Below are 19,076 nucleotides of genomic sequence, written 5' to 3' on the forward strand. Positions count from 1 at the left end.
CAAGGAGCTACTGCCCTATCTGACCCCCTCAACCCGGGCAACCCAATACCCCTTGGTTAGACTGGTGTCAGACTTACTGGCTTCTGACTACCCGTAACGACTGCCAGGGATGTTCTATGGTAGCCGGGACCTAGGTACGTGTTTAACGTGCCATCCGAAACAGTTATTGGTGTCAGGCTTCTCTATCTACGTGGGTCTGTGGGCGGTGAGTTCGGGTGGCTCATCGTCCCTCTGTCTGCTTAGACGACAGACCCGTGTCGACGGCGCGCGTTGTTTCACGCGCTCCTCAAAGAGATGTCAGCAACCCCAGCGGGGCCCAGCAGGGCCAAGGCCTGCCGGGGCTGCGGGTTGTTCGAAAGAGATACCGCGGCCCTGGTACAAAAAAGGCCTATGACGGAATACGACGGTTTTTAGTCAGTAAGAGTCTGACACTCCCTCACCGCTGCTAACCCACAGCGGGAGGGGTCATTTGATGATTTTTGACGTCGGAAAAAAAAAAGGCTTCTCTATCTCTAGTAAGCAAATCAAAAGATAGATAGAATATTGGGGACAGATCTACAGACGTAAATAGATTTTAGTCAAGTAGTTCTGAATAGGCTGATGACTCACTGTGCCTCGGCTTTATTACCTCGAAACACAATAAATAACTATTGCGAGAAATCAATGAAGGATTTAGCTGTAAAGGTAACTAAAGATTAGAGACAGATAAGATTAGGCCATTTAAGTTTGTATTTAAACATAATGTCAACATCCTGTTTGTACTTATTTAGGAAAATCTGCCGATAGGTACTCTTTTCTTGTAACCTACTTACCTATATTATTTTCAATTTTTTCTGAATAAATGTGATACTTTTTTTTGAACGCATCATTAGTAACGGCCGTCAAACGGTCCTAATACTAAACACCTTCGACTCTATTAGAGGCACAATTCTTACTGATTCAGTAAACAAATAGCTTATTAGAGGTTCCTACGCGAATTACCACAAATTACACTTTATGTAACCTAGAAATTCCCCTATTTTTAGAATGCAAATAATTATATAACGATTACAATCATTACTTTTACCATATTTAAAGAAAGAATAGTAGGAGGTACAAGTAATTCATAGGAACCGACTTAAGGACCTTTGGATTTTTAGCAGAGAGTTGATATCTTATGGATCATCATCAAATTACCCTTCCCGCTGAGGACAAGCAGCGATTGTGAAGGAGTGTCTGACTCTTAGTGACTAAAACCCATCATGTACCTTCTTAAGCCATTTATGTACAAGGCCCGCGGTAACTCTTTCGAACAATCCCGCAGCCCCAATGTCATAGCCCTCTTGCATTGCAAAATACTTCATAGTCCTCAAAATTAATTTAAGCAGATTTAGGAGTTAAGGAGTCCTGAAGTGCCTACAACTGCCGGTATCATAATTTATGTTTATGCTTCATGCTTCCTATCTCGTGTTGGCACGAGTTAGGTCAATAGTTTATGCCGTGGGCCGCGGTAATAACCGTAACTTAGCGGAAAAGCTCAGAGTGTAATAAGCTTGAATGCCCCTTTTGCCTAGTATACAAATACTTATAAAGGAAATGTGGGAAACTTGCAGGAGAAGTGTGAAGGGTGCATTCATTGACAAGTCTGACTCTGACCACTAAAAGTACCACGGACGTGTAACAAGCTATTAAAATATCAAGTTTTATCAAGAGTCCAGCTTTTCACTGAGTCACGCCACATGTTATGTCAAGTTCACTTCATATGCAAATACACACACCACGTTAATACTCGTATCTTGATATAATCAAGTCATATGGCAATCGGCTCAAAGGACCACAAAATGAGCCACCTGGTCTTTTCTCCCGGGGGTGAAACATGCTCTTTGTTTACCATTCAAGGTGTAAGAGTTATGGCGACCGTAAAAAAGTGGATCATGTTCGACCGGACCCGAGTAGAAAGTGAAACCGCTCGGTACGGATACTTTATAAATTGTAGCAACGGTTGTAGCGAGCTCAGTCGAGGCGAACGCGTCGTGTCGCGTCGGTCACGCCATCTCTGGACAAAATGGTCAGTTCACAATTCACTTTCGATTTGTTCACGCCGTGTTTTGTTTTTCCTTTTGTTCTTATCACATAATATTTATTTAATATAGTGTATTATCTGAGGGCACGGCAGTGCCCCAGCCAAGACTCGAGCTTATACTTAGTGTTTATCATAGTGTATTTTATTTAAGTGTCTTAGTGAAAGTATTTAATTATTATTATTTATTTTAATTTAAGTATTATACAACGTATTACGGTAATTCATATTTACTTTTTCTTTTATATCAGCTTGGGTTTTTGGGTTTTACATTTGTCAATTATTTTACATGAACAGCGGAAACAAAGATTGGCGCTGATAGCAAAAAATTATATTATCTCATGAAATATCACATCCTATTATTTACATCAATGAAGTTTAATAAGCATAGATTAAATTCATGATAGTTAATTATTGTAAAGTTACGATAATTATGAAATTAATAGAGCATTAACTGACCGAAATGCTGAAGGCAATAGTGGACTAGTTAGATTTTAATTTACACAGCTGAAACAATAACACTCTGCTCTAATTACCACGAAACTCATTATGTACGTCTATGTGCCATTTATTTATAAATGTGTTTTTCAATATGCCACGTTATTCATTAAGCAGGTTTTAATCTACCTTACAAAATACCTAGTTTTAAATTCAAAAAATCATTTTCATCTATTCTTTAACTCAGGCATCAAAACGTCTAAGTTTTTCGTATCATTTTCCTTAACTTTTGTTCCTAAGTTACCTATTCGTGATTTTCCAACATACAGGTAAATTCTCAGAATTGCAGGTAAGAAACCTAAGAGCTAATTGTCTTCTTAAATGTCAAGTAAAGTTATTTTATCTTATTATTTATTATATTACTTCAATGGATACTAGATCGTGAATTCTATTTCTATTTGACTTTAACAAAAGTTTAAGACAATTTATCTTCCGTGACAATAGAGAGTCGTGTCTTATTTATGAGCCTTGTAAAAGCCAGTAAAAGTCATGTTACTTCGATAAGTATCGGATGTGAAGATAGTTAATTTAATTTATTGAGACAATATCTATTATCTTAGACAATATTTAATTACTAAGAATTTTACTGTATAAAAATAATACTATTTCTTAAGTGATAAAAATATAGTATATAGGAAGTAAAAATCTTGATAAAATATTAACCATTAACAGCTTTTATATCAAATTAAAAAAAAAAACGTCTTTTGACAACAAAAAAGGTGCAATTCATGTCAATCAGTTTTTTTTACAACCGACCTTGTTCCTTCAGACACAATACACAGACACGACATAATTTTGTTACATTTATAAATACAAAAGCAAAAAGTAAATGGCATTGAAAAACCTTTCATCCGCGGAAACTGTATCGAAGGTGACCAGGAATGGGTGGGGCTGTAGGTACACTTGCATAGCCGGAACTACTACTACTAAAGGTCTAAATTGCAAATTAAAGCAGTTATTATAATATTTATAACTAACTATTATGGAATTTAAATGAACTTTTTGTAATCTTGATAATATAGCGTTTTGCATTCAGTTATTTAAATCTGTCATTATCATAAATGGAATGAAAATTTTAAAACGATAACTATAATACATAAAATCATTTAAGACTGCCTCTAAAGACCAACAACTGATTCAGAAAAAAATAATTCTAAACTACCTTCATGGGCGTTCTGAAAAACTTTTTGCGCTGAAAAAAAAGCAATATTTTAATAGTCAAGTAAGTAACTGTTACAATGATGTAATCTGCAGCAAAAATAACTATTTAGTCGAAACTAAAATTATATAATTGACGCTTTTTATGTAAGTTGTATCGACAAATAAATAAAATAAAATTTGACTTTCAATAAAAATATTACTTTCTCACGCTGAAGTACCTATATAGTTAACAGAAAAACTTTTTATTCCGATCAATAAATGTTATTATCTTGAAAAGAAAGATCACTACTAACAAATGAGACGAAATAATCGATTGACTTTCCGATCAAAAAGAAAGTAAAAAGTCGATTTACTTTTAATCGATTGGATTCGATTCGGTGCAAAACGGTTGTGTAATTGATACCAACCAGTTCATAAAGCCATGAAATTGTATTTACTCTACTTTCTAATTGTAAGAACGTAACATTTGTTATTGGGCTCATTAGCTTGGCTTTGATTTGGCCACGTTTAAATAAAGAATCACGACTAAAAAGTTTGGTTTTATGAATTTATGCTCTAAAATTTATTTATGATGAGAGTTTTCTTGTGACTCTATGGTACCTACAATACTGAACTGAATGCAGAGAAACTAAAAATAAGTCTATGTTATGTCGGTTAAAAATTAAAACAATTTTTTAAATTAAATACAACATAAGCCTAAATTAATCCAGGATAGCATGCCCATCGACCCCCAAAAACCAAAATTAATATCTATGCCCAGACTTTTTCCAAAAAACTAACCTAATCCGTGCATATTACGATACGACTTAAAGGGTTATTATTTATTGAATTTTAAAAGTATCGTTTACAGATGAAATTACATATAACTTTCCAAAACTCAAAACATTCAAATTCAGTCTGTCAGTGTTTTGACAACAAATCAAGCATGAAAAGTTGAAGACATTATATTAGACAGTTACATAACGTAATTTCGCTTTTGACGCTGATATTTGAAAGTAAATCGTGAGTACCAGACGTGTTAACAGCTTTGGAACTCAACGAAGTTGGGTAAAGTTGGCAATTTATAGGTACGGTATTTGGAAACTACGTAAGACAGGAGAAAAGATAAAACTTATAGAAGTAGGGAATTTAGTTATTTGTACCAATTTCCCAAAAATAAGGATGTTCTTAATTCGAATGTGTGTTTTTTTTTTCTCTTTCAATCATCAGACTATGTAATGTATGTAATAATGCTCACAGACGGACGTAGTGGCAGTATAAGCTAAATCTTAGGCACATTATAGTATCTACCAGATACCTTATATGGAACTAAGCTGAAAGTGAAAAGATTTAAAAAGAATTTGAAAGTTCAAAGGCAGCGATAACAACAACTTGTTGAAATATGTACATACTTATATCGCAATGTTAGATGGACTCATTGATAATATTCGGTTTGGGCAATGTTGTTCTTTTATCATTCATATACTGCAAAGTATACAAACCTTAGTGTAAGTTCAGTACAAAATCTGAAACTTGGCTTTAAAATTATTAATTCATATATAGTTTTCCTCCAATTTTGGTCCTTCGATTCGAATCCCGACATTTTACATAGGTACCTAGGTACTAAAATTACTCATTCACTCAGAAAGTTTAAACGGTTGCAACTACATAGATAATAGCCATAATAGATTACGTAAAAATAATTTGTGCTACTGACGTTCGTTTCTAAAGAACTACCTACATACCAAAACAACATAGCCTTGTCCTACAGTTGTTGTGAATTCACCAATTCTACCATGCATTGTTGCGGTTGCCACAAAATGTGTGAATTCTTCAACGACAAAACATGTGAAGATCTCAAGCGCGTAATAAATGCCGCATTGTTTGACGTTGATATGTCAAAACCGTGACAAAGCATTATAATTTACTTGAGACCCGCGAAACCTGAGAAAATTAACAGCTAGAGTTCTTATTCTTATCCTAGATCAGTTTAGCTTTTTATTATATGCCTATCTGCTGACATGATAAATCTGTCTACTAGAATGCGTATAAGATACCTTCCTTATTTTAATCAATTTAATCGCGCTGCGTATACGCCTCTCACTAATGACAGAATAATTACAGTAACACTTTCACTGCATCGGTATCTTGTTCCTTAAAAGTCAGCTGATAAAATTCTTTACTTTATGGACGTGATAAAAATAAGAATTTACTCAAGTAAAACAAGTTGATATGACATTTCCGCTGACACAAACGGCCATTGAAAAGCTTTTGTCGCGACAGTTGTTAAGGTCGATTGCTATACAGGCAAATTCAAGGTCTAAATGGAAAGTCCAATGTGGGCTTATTTCCATCGCGGCCCACTGATCGACTATTCAATTATATTGACAAGTGACACCCACTGTCAACCTACACAGTTTAGAACTAGGATTACGACATTTCGCACAATTTAAGAACATAAATCTATAAATGGTCGTTTTAAATCTTGAGTGAGACTTGTGATTCATTCATAGTTTGTATAATAACTGATGAGTTATTCAACTTTAATTGTAGTCGTTATATAATATGTATTGAATGAAACTATCTTTGCAACATGTTAACTTTTCCACTGCACGTACAGTCTATGTATCTTTTGTTGCACATACTTTAAGTCCTGCAACATCCAATGGAGGTTAACGATAATCATACGTGACACGATTTGTGTATGCTCGTTTGTTTTCTAATAGCAATCATCAATTGTGCATGGTAGGTAACAAAATACGTCTTAGTGTCAATGGGCCGTGCATGCATTACTGCAATCGCGAAATTCGATACGATAGTGACTCAATCACTATGCAAATCTGCATTCCTAAATAGGTTACTGCACTTTGTTCTGAAAGGTATTAACTTTGTTGCTTAATTTTGTTTATACTTTATTCCCAGACCGTTAAAAATTAACAAAAAGCCTATCGATATAATCTTTTTCTCACTAATTGTTGAACGTTTCGACACTGAAAGCTTTCGTGTAAAACAATGAACTCTGCGGTCCAGCGCGCATGTCTTTGGTTGCGCAACGCGGGCGGGCTCCAATTACTACCGTTGCGCAAGCGCCGCTAAACGTTAACTTACTGTAGTACTCAGTAGTGCCAGTTCCCTTATTGCAAGCCCGTGTCACTTGTGAGGCAATGTGAGTAATACATATTTGTAATATATCGTGATCAAGCGGAAATCTCGGCGTTCTAGCATCCTTTTATGGATCGAGTTGAACGATGGCTGCAATTTGCCGTGTTTCGTTGAAATATTTTAATGGCACACTTATTTGCCGATTATTTACTTCGATAAACTACCACAGTATCAATGATTACCAAGAGAAAGCAAAACATCTCATGATCTAACAACGTTACTACGCATAGTGTTCTAAAGTCACTGAATACATAATTCACTTGCTGACAAACATTACCTAACTTTACAGTGACAAATGACAGTGGTTTGTTACGTGGTATAGCTAACTACATTATAATCACTCTTACCTACATTGCGTCGCTAATCTGAGGATATTACCTGTTGTACGTGCAAATTGCCCGTTCTCGAGATAAAGCCGTTAAGTTTGTTTTGATTCACGCGAGTTGACAGAATGGCGTTAGGTACCTAATCATCGTTAGGTATTTGTTTGTAAACAACACTTCTAACATACGCACGAGTGTATGGTTCACCCGCTTTCGTAAAACATCTGACTACGTTAGATGAGGAATTTGTTGCGCCACTATTTTTTCCCAGCAAAAACATATAGGAAGTGATGAAGGGTGGGCGTTTTAGGGACTGCCTTTTGTAAATGTTGACGTCCAAATATTGCTGCTTAGTAGGTAGTCAAGTTTGAATAATACATTTTGAGTTTGACTCTAATCAAAATTTTGCCTAAAAAATATTGTTTAGTTAATCTTAAATCTAGTCTAGTCTTTCCGTCTGCAGGAAGAAAGGAAGTTATTAGTCTAGTGTTTCTTAGTCAAGGTCTAACCGCACATAGTTTACACAACGTTTCACACATTCTAAATAGTTTCGTAAAGCAATGAGAACCGGTCTAAATGTATCTCAACTATGAGAGACACTGACAGACCGACCTACATTTTATTTTAAATAGACATGGAAAATAAACAACACCACTAAATCCATGGAGTTGATGATTTTCATACGTTGTCACTGGATGTTCTAGTTAATGGAAATAGAAACGTATGGTTGACTGTGAATTTCGACATCGGCAGAGACCAAAAACTCTAATCTGGAATTTTACCTCTTCTATTACCCGTCTTTCTGGATTTACCTGAGAACGTTCTAGACTATTAACCTTATCCTTCTTTTACAGCATACACTAATACTGGCAGCTTTAGCGGCCGTCACGACGGCCATGCCTTCCTACATAGCAGTCCCGGCTGACCAGATCGCGTTCGTGGATCTATCTTCGCTACATGTACGCCGTGTCCCGAGGCAGACGCTCTCGCCACCGCCGCTGACGCCTCAGCTGCCTCAAGCCTTGTACCAGCAAGAGTATCAGCCTATACCTCTGCAGCAGTACCAGCAGCAACGTAAGTTTTATGTAGTTTTGTTATAACTGTCATATTTTGCTTAATGTTGCCCTAAATTAGTGCAAACCTGAGATTTCAATTGGTGCAAACCTCTTTGGTCTTTTAAGTTTTTTATCAGCCTTTTCAAGTCTCTTATTTATTAAGCCAGAATCTGCTCGGAATGTGTCTTGAGTTTACTACAGATAGAAAATTTTGCCATTAAGTATTTTTAATTTGAATTGCATCATTAAAGTTATTGACCAATTCAATCAGCAATAGGTATAGGTATATTTTTTACTATCAGAGAGGAAATCACTACGTCTCCGCGAGCGCTGCGGAAACGAAACATGTTTTATTTATTACCCAGTCTTGCCTATTACCGTTTTTATTAACTGTTTGGTAATAATGCTTAATTTATTACGTAGCCGTGACTTTGCCCACTCAAACTTATCATTCATCATCTTCGAAAGTAAGTACTTCGCCTTTCATCAGTTGCGAAATAGCAGACATTTAAATGGATCTGTATGTCGATTCGTACGGCCATCAATCAAGATTATTCTGACCCCATCACTTTCACTGCAGAACAAAGGATCAACTGCTTTCTATGCAGCTACACATTTGTTATAACGTGTTTTACATTCAATTGTATCGTGTCCGTTCACTCGGCGAACAAAGACGTACGGGCTTGAAGTACCGTTTACTTTCCTCATTGTTAGATCTTGTAAAGTGATTTACGTAATCTCGCTAAAACTTTTTGTTTCACAATGATTTTTGATTATGTTGTAACTTCAAGTCGTTACTTTCGATTTCGACGTGATCTGAATGTTTGTAGGTGTATTCGTTTAGTATGAGGCGGTCATAGATAGTGAGTTGGTGGGTGTTGTAAGACTTGCAGCTGTGGTACCACTCTACTTAGTTGCTACTGGGCGGCCATTGAAGGCGTTGCTCAATTAAGTTCGGTCACGCACGCTTAATCCGTTGATTGTGCCGGTTTGTGCATGCAAAAAAAAACTATTACCATCTATTTCGTAAACATTATTATGCATGCGTACCCGCATTTCCTTCAACTCAGGTTTTGAAATGTTTCGTATAAATGTATCGGCCGTGAGAATATGCTCATTAGCCTGGTTTGCATTTATATCAAGATTTTTATTTGCAACTTTAATTTTTGCCACGAGTTTTATTGCAGCATCGTTTTTTATCGCACAATCTAAAATTAGCTTGAGATTTACTTCTCCCAGATTTCTTTCATTGCCATTTGTCAGTAGGTCACCAAAATGCCCCACTTAGTTTTAACAAGCTTTTCTTCAGAAATCATGTTATTTTTTTCTTCACAGCCGTAGCCCTGGCCCCGCCTGTAGAAAATGAGGCCCCAGCAAGACTCGTAAGACTACAACAGCAACCACAAGATGCTTCTGGATCAGCAACATACGGCGGAGCCTCACAATTCGCGGAAAGACCACCAGACTTCGGAGAGTACGTGGATTTCGGGGCCCACACCGGTGATAATGGGGCCTTCGGTTGGTACGCTGACTACCCAGTCAATAACCAACAAGATTCTAGCTACAGAAAGTAGGTAACATAAGCAAGATGAGCAAATCCTACCGTTAGAAGGTGAATCCCACTTAATTAACATTAACTTTTCAGTTTTTGTTAAACGTTAGGCTTTTGGTAACATAGTTTCTTTTAAAATAAGTGGGATATCTTAGGATTGCTCTGACTCAAAACTTGCCAATATAGAGGTCTATCTTGCCAAGCACTTGTTACTCTAATAAGACCAAAGACAGTATTATTTCAAGTGATATTATTAGGTTTAGGTTCATAGCTGAATAACCGCACATTTGTTCAAAACGGTTCATTCCGCTCAACGTTTTTAAATGCACTTTCAATGGTAGTTCCTGTCCTATTAGAATTAAGTTTACAAAGTACACTGTGATACGTACTAGGTAGTTCTATCTTCTTATCTTTGCTTTCTTTTATTTTATCTTCATCTTTATTCTTCTTAACTTCTATCTTTCCTTGCACTTCACTGTTATGCTTGCTTTTTCACGCTTTCTTTATAAATTGTTGTACAAGTACAATATCATCATAAATTTTATTACTTATCTACTCTTTTATCATTCTTATTCATTCATTATTTTCTTATCTATCTGCTAAATCTGTATCGCTTTCATTTTGTTTGTTTACAAATATACTATAACTGTTACTTTCATTTTCGTTTCATTTCATGCTATCACTCCACATAATTTCTTTCTTTTCACGCATGTTCACTTTTTCACTTAGACTTTGATTTACTTTTTAATCATACTCATCAAACCCTTTTTTTCTATTATATCACCATTCTCCTCTTGCATTTACTCTCTCTATTTTATTTATCTTTCTTTATATAATTTGTACATCCTTGGCAATCGTTACGGATAGCCCGAAGCCGTAAGGTTTCTTAACTGGTCTTACCAAGGGGTATCGGCTTGCCTGGATAACTAGGTTGTGGTCTGAAAGACAGACGCTCCATGTAAAACACTGAAAATCTGCTGCATCCAGTGAGACTGGTAACCGACCTCGACACAGGAGCATGCTAAGCAAATAGGCGCGTACGCACGTACGAACACGAACATAGCGAACACAAACACCAGACCCGAACATTTGGTTCGTACGTATGGACGGCATATTCGAACACGAACGCAAACCTAGTTCGAGTCGAGTTCGCGAACAACAGTCGTGAACTCTATCTTAGTAGCCATGACGGCGCCGTTGGAAGTGGTCGATTGTGAAGTTATTAAAGCGCTTCGAACACCGTCCATACAGAACACACTACAAGGATCGCCGCGAACATGTTTGACGAACAGAGTGTTCGATGTTCGATAGTGGTACGCACGTGCGAACCAAGTTGTTGCATATCATGTAACGCAACAAATTTGTTCGTACGTGCGTACGCGGCTAATGATAATGATGTCTGCACCAAAATTATTTTAACGACTTTAAAAAAACTGCAAGAAACGCTATTAACTTCTAACTCTCTTTCTTTTTCTTCAACGAATTAATCACTTGTCATATTCTTGAATCATTTATACAACCAATGCTTCTTCTTATTTATTTTCCTATCCGCCATCAATCTCATTGCCAATTCTTTAAAGTTTGTTTATTCTCAGCTGACTTGTACTGTCTACTTACTTATCTTAATTTACCTATACTGTTCCTAATCTGTGTCTGACTTATGTTTATAATTACGCATTATTATGACGATCCTTCTACATTATTTCATCTAGTCTCCTTTTACAATCCTTCTGTTTCATTTATTTCTTACTCTTTGTCTGTTGTTTACTTATTCTGAACAATCAATTTGGACTATAACTTACTTTTTTCATAAGTGCCGTGATGATACTCTTTTCTTTCTTCCTCTGTTAACCTTACTTTTAAATACAATCTTTATATCTTATATTTTTTCCATTTTACACGTTTTGTTCCAGTACTTTCTTAACTTTCTGAATTTCAGTCTATACCAATTCTTTCTTTCTCTATCATACCTAAATACTATTTTCTATCTTCTATGTTCTATGTTTTTTCTTAATCTTCTAATCTTACTGTTTATTCTATACTATCTCTAGTTTTTCATCCTCATTCTCTATTCTCTTACCTACTATCATTTTCTCTTTATTTTACTATCTTATATTTTCTTCTTATTTCACTTGCCTCTTTTTCAATATACGAAAATCATATTTCACTCACAGTATAATAATCTTATTTTATAATCTGTCACAATCTATTTAGGTTCGTTTTAAATTTTCAATCTTCAATTTCTACTCTTCTTATATTTTCTAATACCTATTCTATTTCTATTCACTATACTTCTAATATCTATTCTATATCTGTCTTTTCTATCTACCTATCTATTTTATTTCAACTTTAGTACTTACTCAATTATTTTTCTTATTTTTTGTTTCCTTTTATGTATTTATCTTTTCTATGGATGTATCTTTCTATGTATTTACTTTTCTATCTATCTACTTTAACTATCTGTCCTATTTTTAACTTAAACAAGATTTCGATCCACTTCTCTTTTACTTTCATATCACTTATACCAACTACATGTCTGTTTTTACTCTTATATTTTTTGATATCGTCTTTTACTTTCTTCTCTTTTTTTCAATAATCACGGCACTGAATCAAATTTTTTTGATCAATAAATATATACAGTTTCCTAAATCTTTATCTTCTCTTACTTGCATTGAATTGAAAATCTTCTTTATTATGTTCAAATCTGTTATTCTTACACAATCAGCTATTGTCTATTTATTTTCTACTTCTTTCAAGTTATCAACTATGAAGTAACTTTAAATCTATTTTATTTCTCTGTCAACTTTCTGTCCTACTATTTTTCATCTTCGATTATCTCGATTATTACCTTTCTCCCTATATGATGACGTTTATCTGCCTGCTCACACTTCAAACCTACAGCTTGGCAAAAAAGAGTGTGGAATAAATGAGGTCAGCACTATCGCACCTGTGGCAACCCGGAATACTACGACTCACAGATTTTGATATTTGTTATTTTTGGAGATATTCAATCCTAAGTAGGCGATGTCCCTGGGATACTTCAATGTCCAGTATTAACGATGTTAACAATTTTTATTTGATTTTGATTTTTAGTTCCAACTGTCACCGCGTCAGACTCTTTTTTGCCAAGCTGTACCTTCATAAATAAATATCATAATCATATCTACGTACATACTCAAATGATTTTCAAGAATCTTTCCAGTTCCTTCTCAATAATCAAAATCATCATTACCACCAACATAATCTTCTTAAACTTCATTTCATAAATAAGACAAGATCTCTCATCTCTCTTATCTCTGTAAGAATTTTACCTCTGATACCTCTGTGATTAAAATTCATCTTTATTCTACTATTACCGCCTTCCTTTTCCTCTCTGTTTATTTCTTATTTTCCTAATTATATTCCTTCTAACATCTCTTCTTAAAGCGTCTACATGTGTCTACATTGACAAAATAAAATTATCTGGCAAGATTTATTCTTCACCATAGTATACAGTTTAATATCTAGGCGAAGAGTAGTAAGTAGGTGGAGATGAATCTACTTGACCCTACCTGCAGTCTGCAATGAAGTAAAGTCATGGAGCGCAGTCTCGACGCATCGAGGACTTATTCCTTTGCGAAAAAGGAAAGGAGAACACAACGCTGCTTCTATACATAGTATAGCGTTAGCTTCCGTTTCATACTCATTGACCATTAACACTACGATGTTCAAAGAACCTTTCGAAGTTATTCTAATGCGTGATGGCGTATGACTTGTTCGTAGGTATCATCGTAGAATTCAGTTTTGGTATCGTCAGGCATTTCAATATTTATGATTAATTGTTTGTCCTCATAATCTAGCCAAACGCACAGGTCAAGTAGCACTGGACTAAGCATTTCTTCCAGCACTTTTTATTCTACTCTTACTTAAACCTATCTTTTATATTCACTTGCTTCAAACTTTACTTGCCTTTCAACACTATTTCTACTACTTCCCTACAACACCACTGGCTTTATTTAATCTACTTTGTACTTCCTTTCATATCTTTTCACTGACTTTATTCTCTACTTTGAACCTATACACTCGCTTTATCTCCATCCTTTTGAACTTCACGTTTTTATTCTATATCTTCTCTTTTCTTCTAACTTCACTTTACACGCTATATCTATTTTCCTTATATTTCACTTCTTCAATACTGTACTTTAGTACTTCATTTTCACGCTTTATCTCTTCTTTCGACTTAAACGCTATCTTACTACTCTTAGTTATGCTATATCTTTCTATTTCTATTTTTAATTTCACTTCTATTCTATTCTAAATCTTGCTTTTACTACTTTCTTTTTCCTTAACTTCGCACTTATTTCACCTTTTTTTCTGCCTTCTTTACTTTACAATTTATTTTTCTTACCCTCTGTCTTATATATTTTTCTACTTTATCTTTTTTCTTGCTTGCTACTTTATTACTTTTTCACCTTCTGCATGCTTCTCACTTTCAGCTTATTTCTATTTCTCAAATCTCAATTCCCTTCTTTTCCATCTCTAATAGACGCTTCTTATCTCTCATATTTCTTTCTTCACTTTCTTATCTTTTTTCACATTTAAGATTTCTTTCTTTTACTATTTCTATATCTTTTCTCTTCTCTTCCTTTTCAAACTTCTGTTCTATTCTACATTCTTAATATTCATTTTTCTTGAAACCAAGCTACCTGGTGCGATTTAGAACAAATAATTGTTAAGTTTTGATGCACAATATTGTTATTTGTTGCTGTTATAATAAATCATTGTTGATTACTCGAATACTGTTGTTTTTATATTCTTTTTTCTATTCGACGATGATAAATAAATGTGTTAATAACGTGTTTCTGTTGTTTTATTATCTTACCTTCTTACATTATCTCAAGTGCTTATGAAAACAAGCTCAGAACTGATACTACACATGCTGTAATTACAGAATGTGTTTGATTGATTATACTTACTTGGTCATAAAAGACCTGTCTAGCTAAGGACAGACGACATAAGTATGAAATTACTAACTACAAAAAGTTTTAAAGTAATTCAAGAAAAACAGATAGTATTTTTAATATTTTTATTTCTTACACTTAACATATAATCTCGTACAATGATATTTAAAATAGATTTCTTTTGATCTCATCAACAGCACAGATAAGGGTGGTTCGATCTAAGATTCTACTTACAAGTATATGACATACACTACCTATATATAACAGGTATACACATATACAATCAGAGTTGTACAAAATTAACTTGTACGTCGAAAAGATAGAGTTCATTTTTCATTGAAGAATTTTTATAAGTAGTTTAAGTTTATAGTTCGGCCATTCAGAGAATGCGTTCCTGACACGTCGCGATTGAACTGACGACGTAACTTTGCAATGGCGTTGCAGTTACGATAAAAATATTTTTGCTGGTTGTTTACCGTTTTAACAATTGAGGAGCATTAAAACAACATTATTATATCAATAATCAATGAATGTTATAATTTTGTGCCAAACTGAGTGTCAAATAACTTGGTAAACAATATTTTTCTAAATCTATACTGCGCTATTACAAGGTTATGTCAGCGGTTTATATTTTGTAGTGCTGTGCTAAAAATAACAGGCAAGTATCGTAATCTGTTCTTATACAGTTATAATATAAAATAATACGTTTTGATTTTCTTTTTAAGAATTGGAAAATAATGGACTATAAGACTTAATTATAACGTTTATGAAATATAAAAATAAAACTATGACCGCTAAACCGCATTTTTATACTTAGATTAAAAATGGTAACCCCAAATGGCGTTATGGGCCGCCATTTTGTGACGCTAAAACAGTCGTCCGTTGTCGTTTCGTGCGCATAGACCACGTTTTTCAAGTGTTTTCGATCTGTTTTTATTTGATTACCCGGCTTTTGTTAGACCGAGATATCAGGATTGATTCTGTTATTGATAATAATATAATTATACATGTAGGCGAAGATGATGATGAAGACACCACCTCCTCAAGCAAATCGGAGTCTGATTAATATTCTGTTCGCACATTCAATTCAATGTACTTGTAACAAAGAATAAATAAAACAATTTTATTATATGAATATTACCTTTTTTTGGTTTCCACTTAAATAACTAAAATATAAAACAAATGATTCCGCCAATTTAAAACGAAAATAATCTTAAAATAATGCGGCGGTTCATTTTGAAGGAACGGTAACGAACTCAGTGTTATGTTGTGCCCATCACTAGTCGTGACTAACTGATAGGTGTCAGGAACGCATTCTCTGAACGGCCGAAGTATAGTAGGCTTTAAGTTGTACCATATAGCAACACTTTGTTAGACCGTGGGGTTGCCAGGTTAGGCAAAAAGAGTTTGTGCGTGAAATTGAGAAATTGTATGAAATAATTGGGCAAAGGCTTTGTACAGACAGATGCTTTAAAGTTTAACACGTTATATTATATTTTTTGACATTTAGCCAGTCTTTGGCACATTTTGATGAACACTATTTTTCCTCTGTAAGCCCATTTATAGCCTTTTTTTACAATATTAACATCTTTTATATCAGCAAATACATTTGTAAATTACCAATATTTGAAGACAGTATTTTTATATTTTTTCACATAACCCACTTTCTTTGGTTTGGTTTCTTTGTCTATCACAATAAAGAACTTTACATTAAATAAAAGTAATAAAATTATAATACAGTGCTTCATTTAAGTACATAATGTAGCATTTCTTTTAAGAAAAAAATAAAGTAGCCACTAAATGTACCATCATGATTTTTTTCACAACATAGTAAATAATACTGAAAAACTCAGTCACATTAAATTAAAAAATCACAGCAATCTTCAGATCTAAAATAAATAAAAAAATTACATTTGAGATCAAAACTTAGGTATAAGATGGGTGTAAGATATTTTTGTTCAGATCACTATCATAAAACACTTCCTAATGAGAATATTTTGAAATGTTTTACACATACAAAACCTCAACTTTCTTGTTCCTTATTCGAATCCGAATGTTTACTTCGATATATCACTATATTATCATACATTTCGATATTGTATATCTTATAGCGCGCATATTATTATACACTCCGCGCTCAATGCACTCTTGAATGCCAAGTCAAGCAAATTCTGACCGTAGGTAGACGATACTATAGGTATGTCGGGATTTCTGTGAGAAGAACAGCTTTTTTTAAACAAATGTAACTGGCCAATAGCCCTTTTTGTTGTAAAATAAATAAATTCCGTAAGTAAAGTGTAAATGTGTAAAACATTGCAAAGTCTCTCTCTACACAAATTCAAGTATAATTGCTAACTGTATCCTAAGTAAGTACGTAATAAGACACTGTTAGACAATCACATCCTTTCCTTTCTATCAAAATATTTATTCAAATAAATGATATTCGAAGTTTTTCGTAACATTTCATATTTTACAATTCCAAGTATAATAGTTAGGCCAATTATTTTAAATAATTTGCAAGTTCAAATGTTACTTAATCGGAAAATAATACAATAATGCATGAAATGTTAAATTAACAGTCTGTAACTTAAAATAAAAAAAAACATTTGGTTACAATTTCAAGTAAATTAACGCCGAAAAGAGATCCCTTTTTTCATGTTAAGTATATAGGTAGAGAAATATTAAAGCTACCTTTAAACTTTTGAAAAAAGTACCTTATTAATGATTTCGTGTTTGACTATTCATACTGATAAAATTTGATGAAAATTGGCTTGTTTTACACGAAAGTGACACTTCCAAAATTAATCCTTTTTAGAAATTTACACATACTCCTTTATAAACTGGTACATATATTTTTAGAACCACAGTAGTGAGCTAAACATTTGACATCATATATATTACAAATACAGTATATTGTTACACTATACATCAAATACACATTCGAAACGGCTAAGCTAAGCTTACTAAAATATTTAAAGTTCATAGACGATTGTCGCAGAGATAAGAAAATATAATATACTACAATTTGTTTTGATATGCAATAGCAGGCCAGGTACTGTCAAGGAAGTTAATCTATTGTTTTGGATTTAATAAATTGTCATAGAAATTAACTATTTTGTTAAAATTGTATAAAGACTTTCTTCCCTGACCGTACATCCGAAAGTAATAATTCACTGTTCGCATCTTTCCTTAGACAGTATAAAATTGTAGAATAGCATAGAAAAATAAGTATTTATAAAAATATGCGTAAATAAATTGTTAACAAATTCTACTGAATATTCCCGAACTAAGCGTTGAATAACATATTAGTAAGCAACTATGTAGATACAGAGTGTTATGCTAACTGAAAATAATTATTTAAAAATAAATACTAGCAAGTTTGAGTAGAAAAAAAAAAAAAAAAAAACAAAATGTTCCGTTTTCATAACACCCTGTATAGAAAAGACAAAGAAATAGAGCACCATTGTAGAAGTATGAGCAATGTTTAGCCATACACTTTAATTACTTAAATTTCACTAAATATTTTTTTATATGAATTACTTCGCCACTAGGCCATGTTTTTTTTATCTACACAGTTAACAGAATTTACTAAACGGTTTAATATATTTTATATTTATTAATAAATAAATAAATGCGGCTCTTACATCCCTATTACCTTTATATTAATACACGAATATGAAGGAAAGAGAAATTCAAGTGTTTTAGCTGCCAAGCGGGAACGCCCATTTTGCTCTTGCATTTGAGAAGTCACTTGAATCAAAGGCAATATAATATAGTGCCTACTCAAATGGAGCATAGGTATACTTTTTGGCCTTAAGCCCTTATGGCAACCATAGCACAAATTACCTAGGAGGTTAGACAAAGCAATTGTACAAAATATCTATCTAGACTTTCCGCATAGAACGACAGATATAATGTTTAGGGCTGATTTTTCAATCGCCTGATAACGTTTATCTGAAAAATACATTTGACGTTTTGACAGCTTTGCTATAAAAACGTGTTTTTTACAAAACTGCGGGCAAGTACAGGATCCGCGGCCCGAACTGTTGAGGTATTTTCATAATTATTGAGAGTTAAAAAATGAATTTCATAACCAGCAATATAAATTAAAACAGTTCATGCAAGTTGTAAAAATAATATGATTATTTTGACAAAACCTCTGTTGTCGGTAACTTAGTAATTTTGTCGGAGGTTCCGTATTCTATCCGGAAGTATGGTTTTGTTATTCTAATGCCCGTTTTCACCAACAAACTCTTAATCTAATTGCCACTTAGAATAAGGGCTCTCCCAATTTTGACATACATAACTATGGATAAGGGATACCTAAACTTTGGTGAAAACGAAATT

At 33.9% G+C, this 19,076-nt stretch overlaps 1 protein-coding gene across 1 annotated transcript; it reads left to right on the forward strand.

Annotated features, from left to right (window-relative positions):
* Nucleotides 1–1,996: 1,996 nt before the first annotated feature.
* On the forward strand, nucleotides 1,997–14,627 carry LOC124638789. Its single transcript, XM_047175887.1, has 4 exons — nucleotides 1,997–2,047; nucleotides 8,037–8,256; nucleotides 9,573–12,685; nucleotides 12,923–14,627. The coding sequence occupies exons 1-3, from the start codon at nucleotides 2,045–2,047 to the stop codon at nucleotides 9,809–9,811; spliced, it is 462 nt and encodes a 153-aa protein (XP_047031843.1). The 5' UTR covers nucleotides 1,997–2,044; the 3' UTR covers nucleotides 9,812–12,685; nucleotides 12,923–14,627.
* Nucleotides 14,628–19,076: the final 4,449 nt, after the last annotated feature.

This window comes from Helicoverpa zea, chromosome 18 (genome assembly GCF_022581195.2).
Source record: "Helicoverpa zea isolate HzStark_Cry1AcR chromosome 18, ilHelZeax1.1, whole genome shotgun sequence".
NCBI classification, from domain to species: Eukaryota; Metazoa; Arthropoda; class Insecta; order Lepidoptera; family Noctuidae; genus Helicoverpa; species Helicoverpa zea.

What these genes read in the sequence shown, in the direction of transcription:
- LOC124638789 (XM_047175887.1), top strand. An exon ending in GCAGCAGTACCAGCAGCAAC is followed by an intron (nt 8,257 to 9,572) that starts GTAAGTTTTATG and finishes TTTTCTTCACAG; the next exon opens with CCGTAGCCCTGGCCCCGCCT.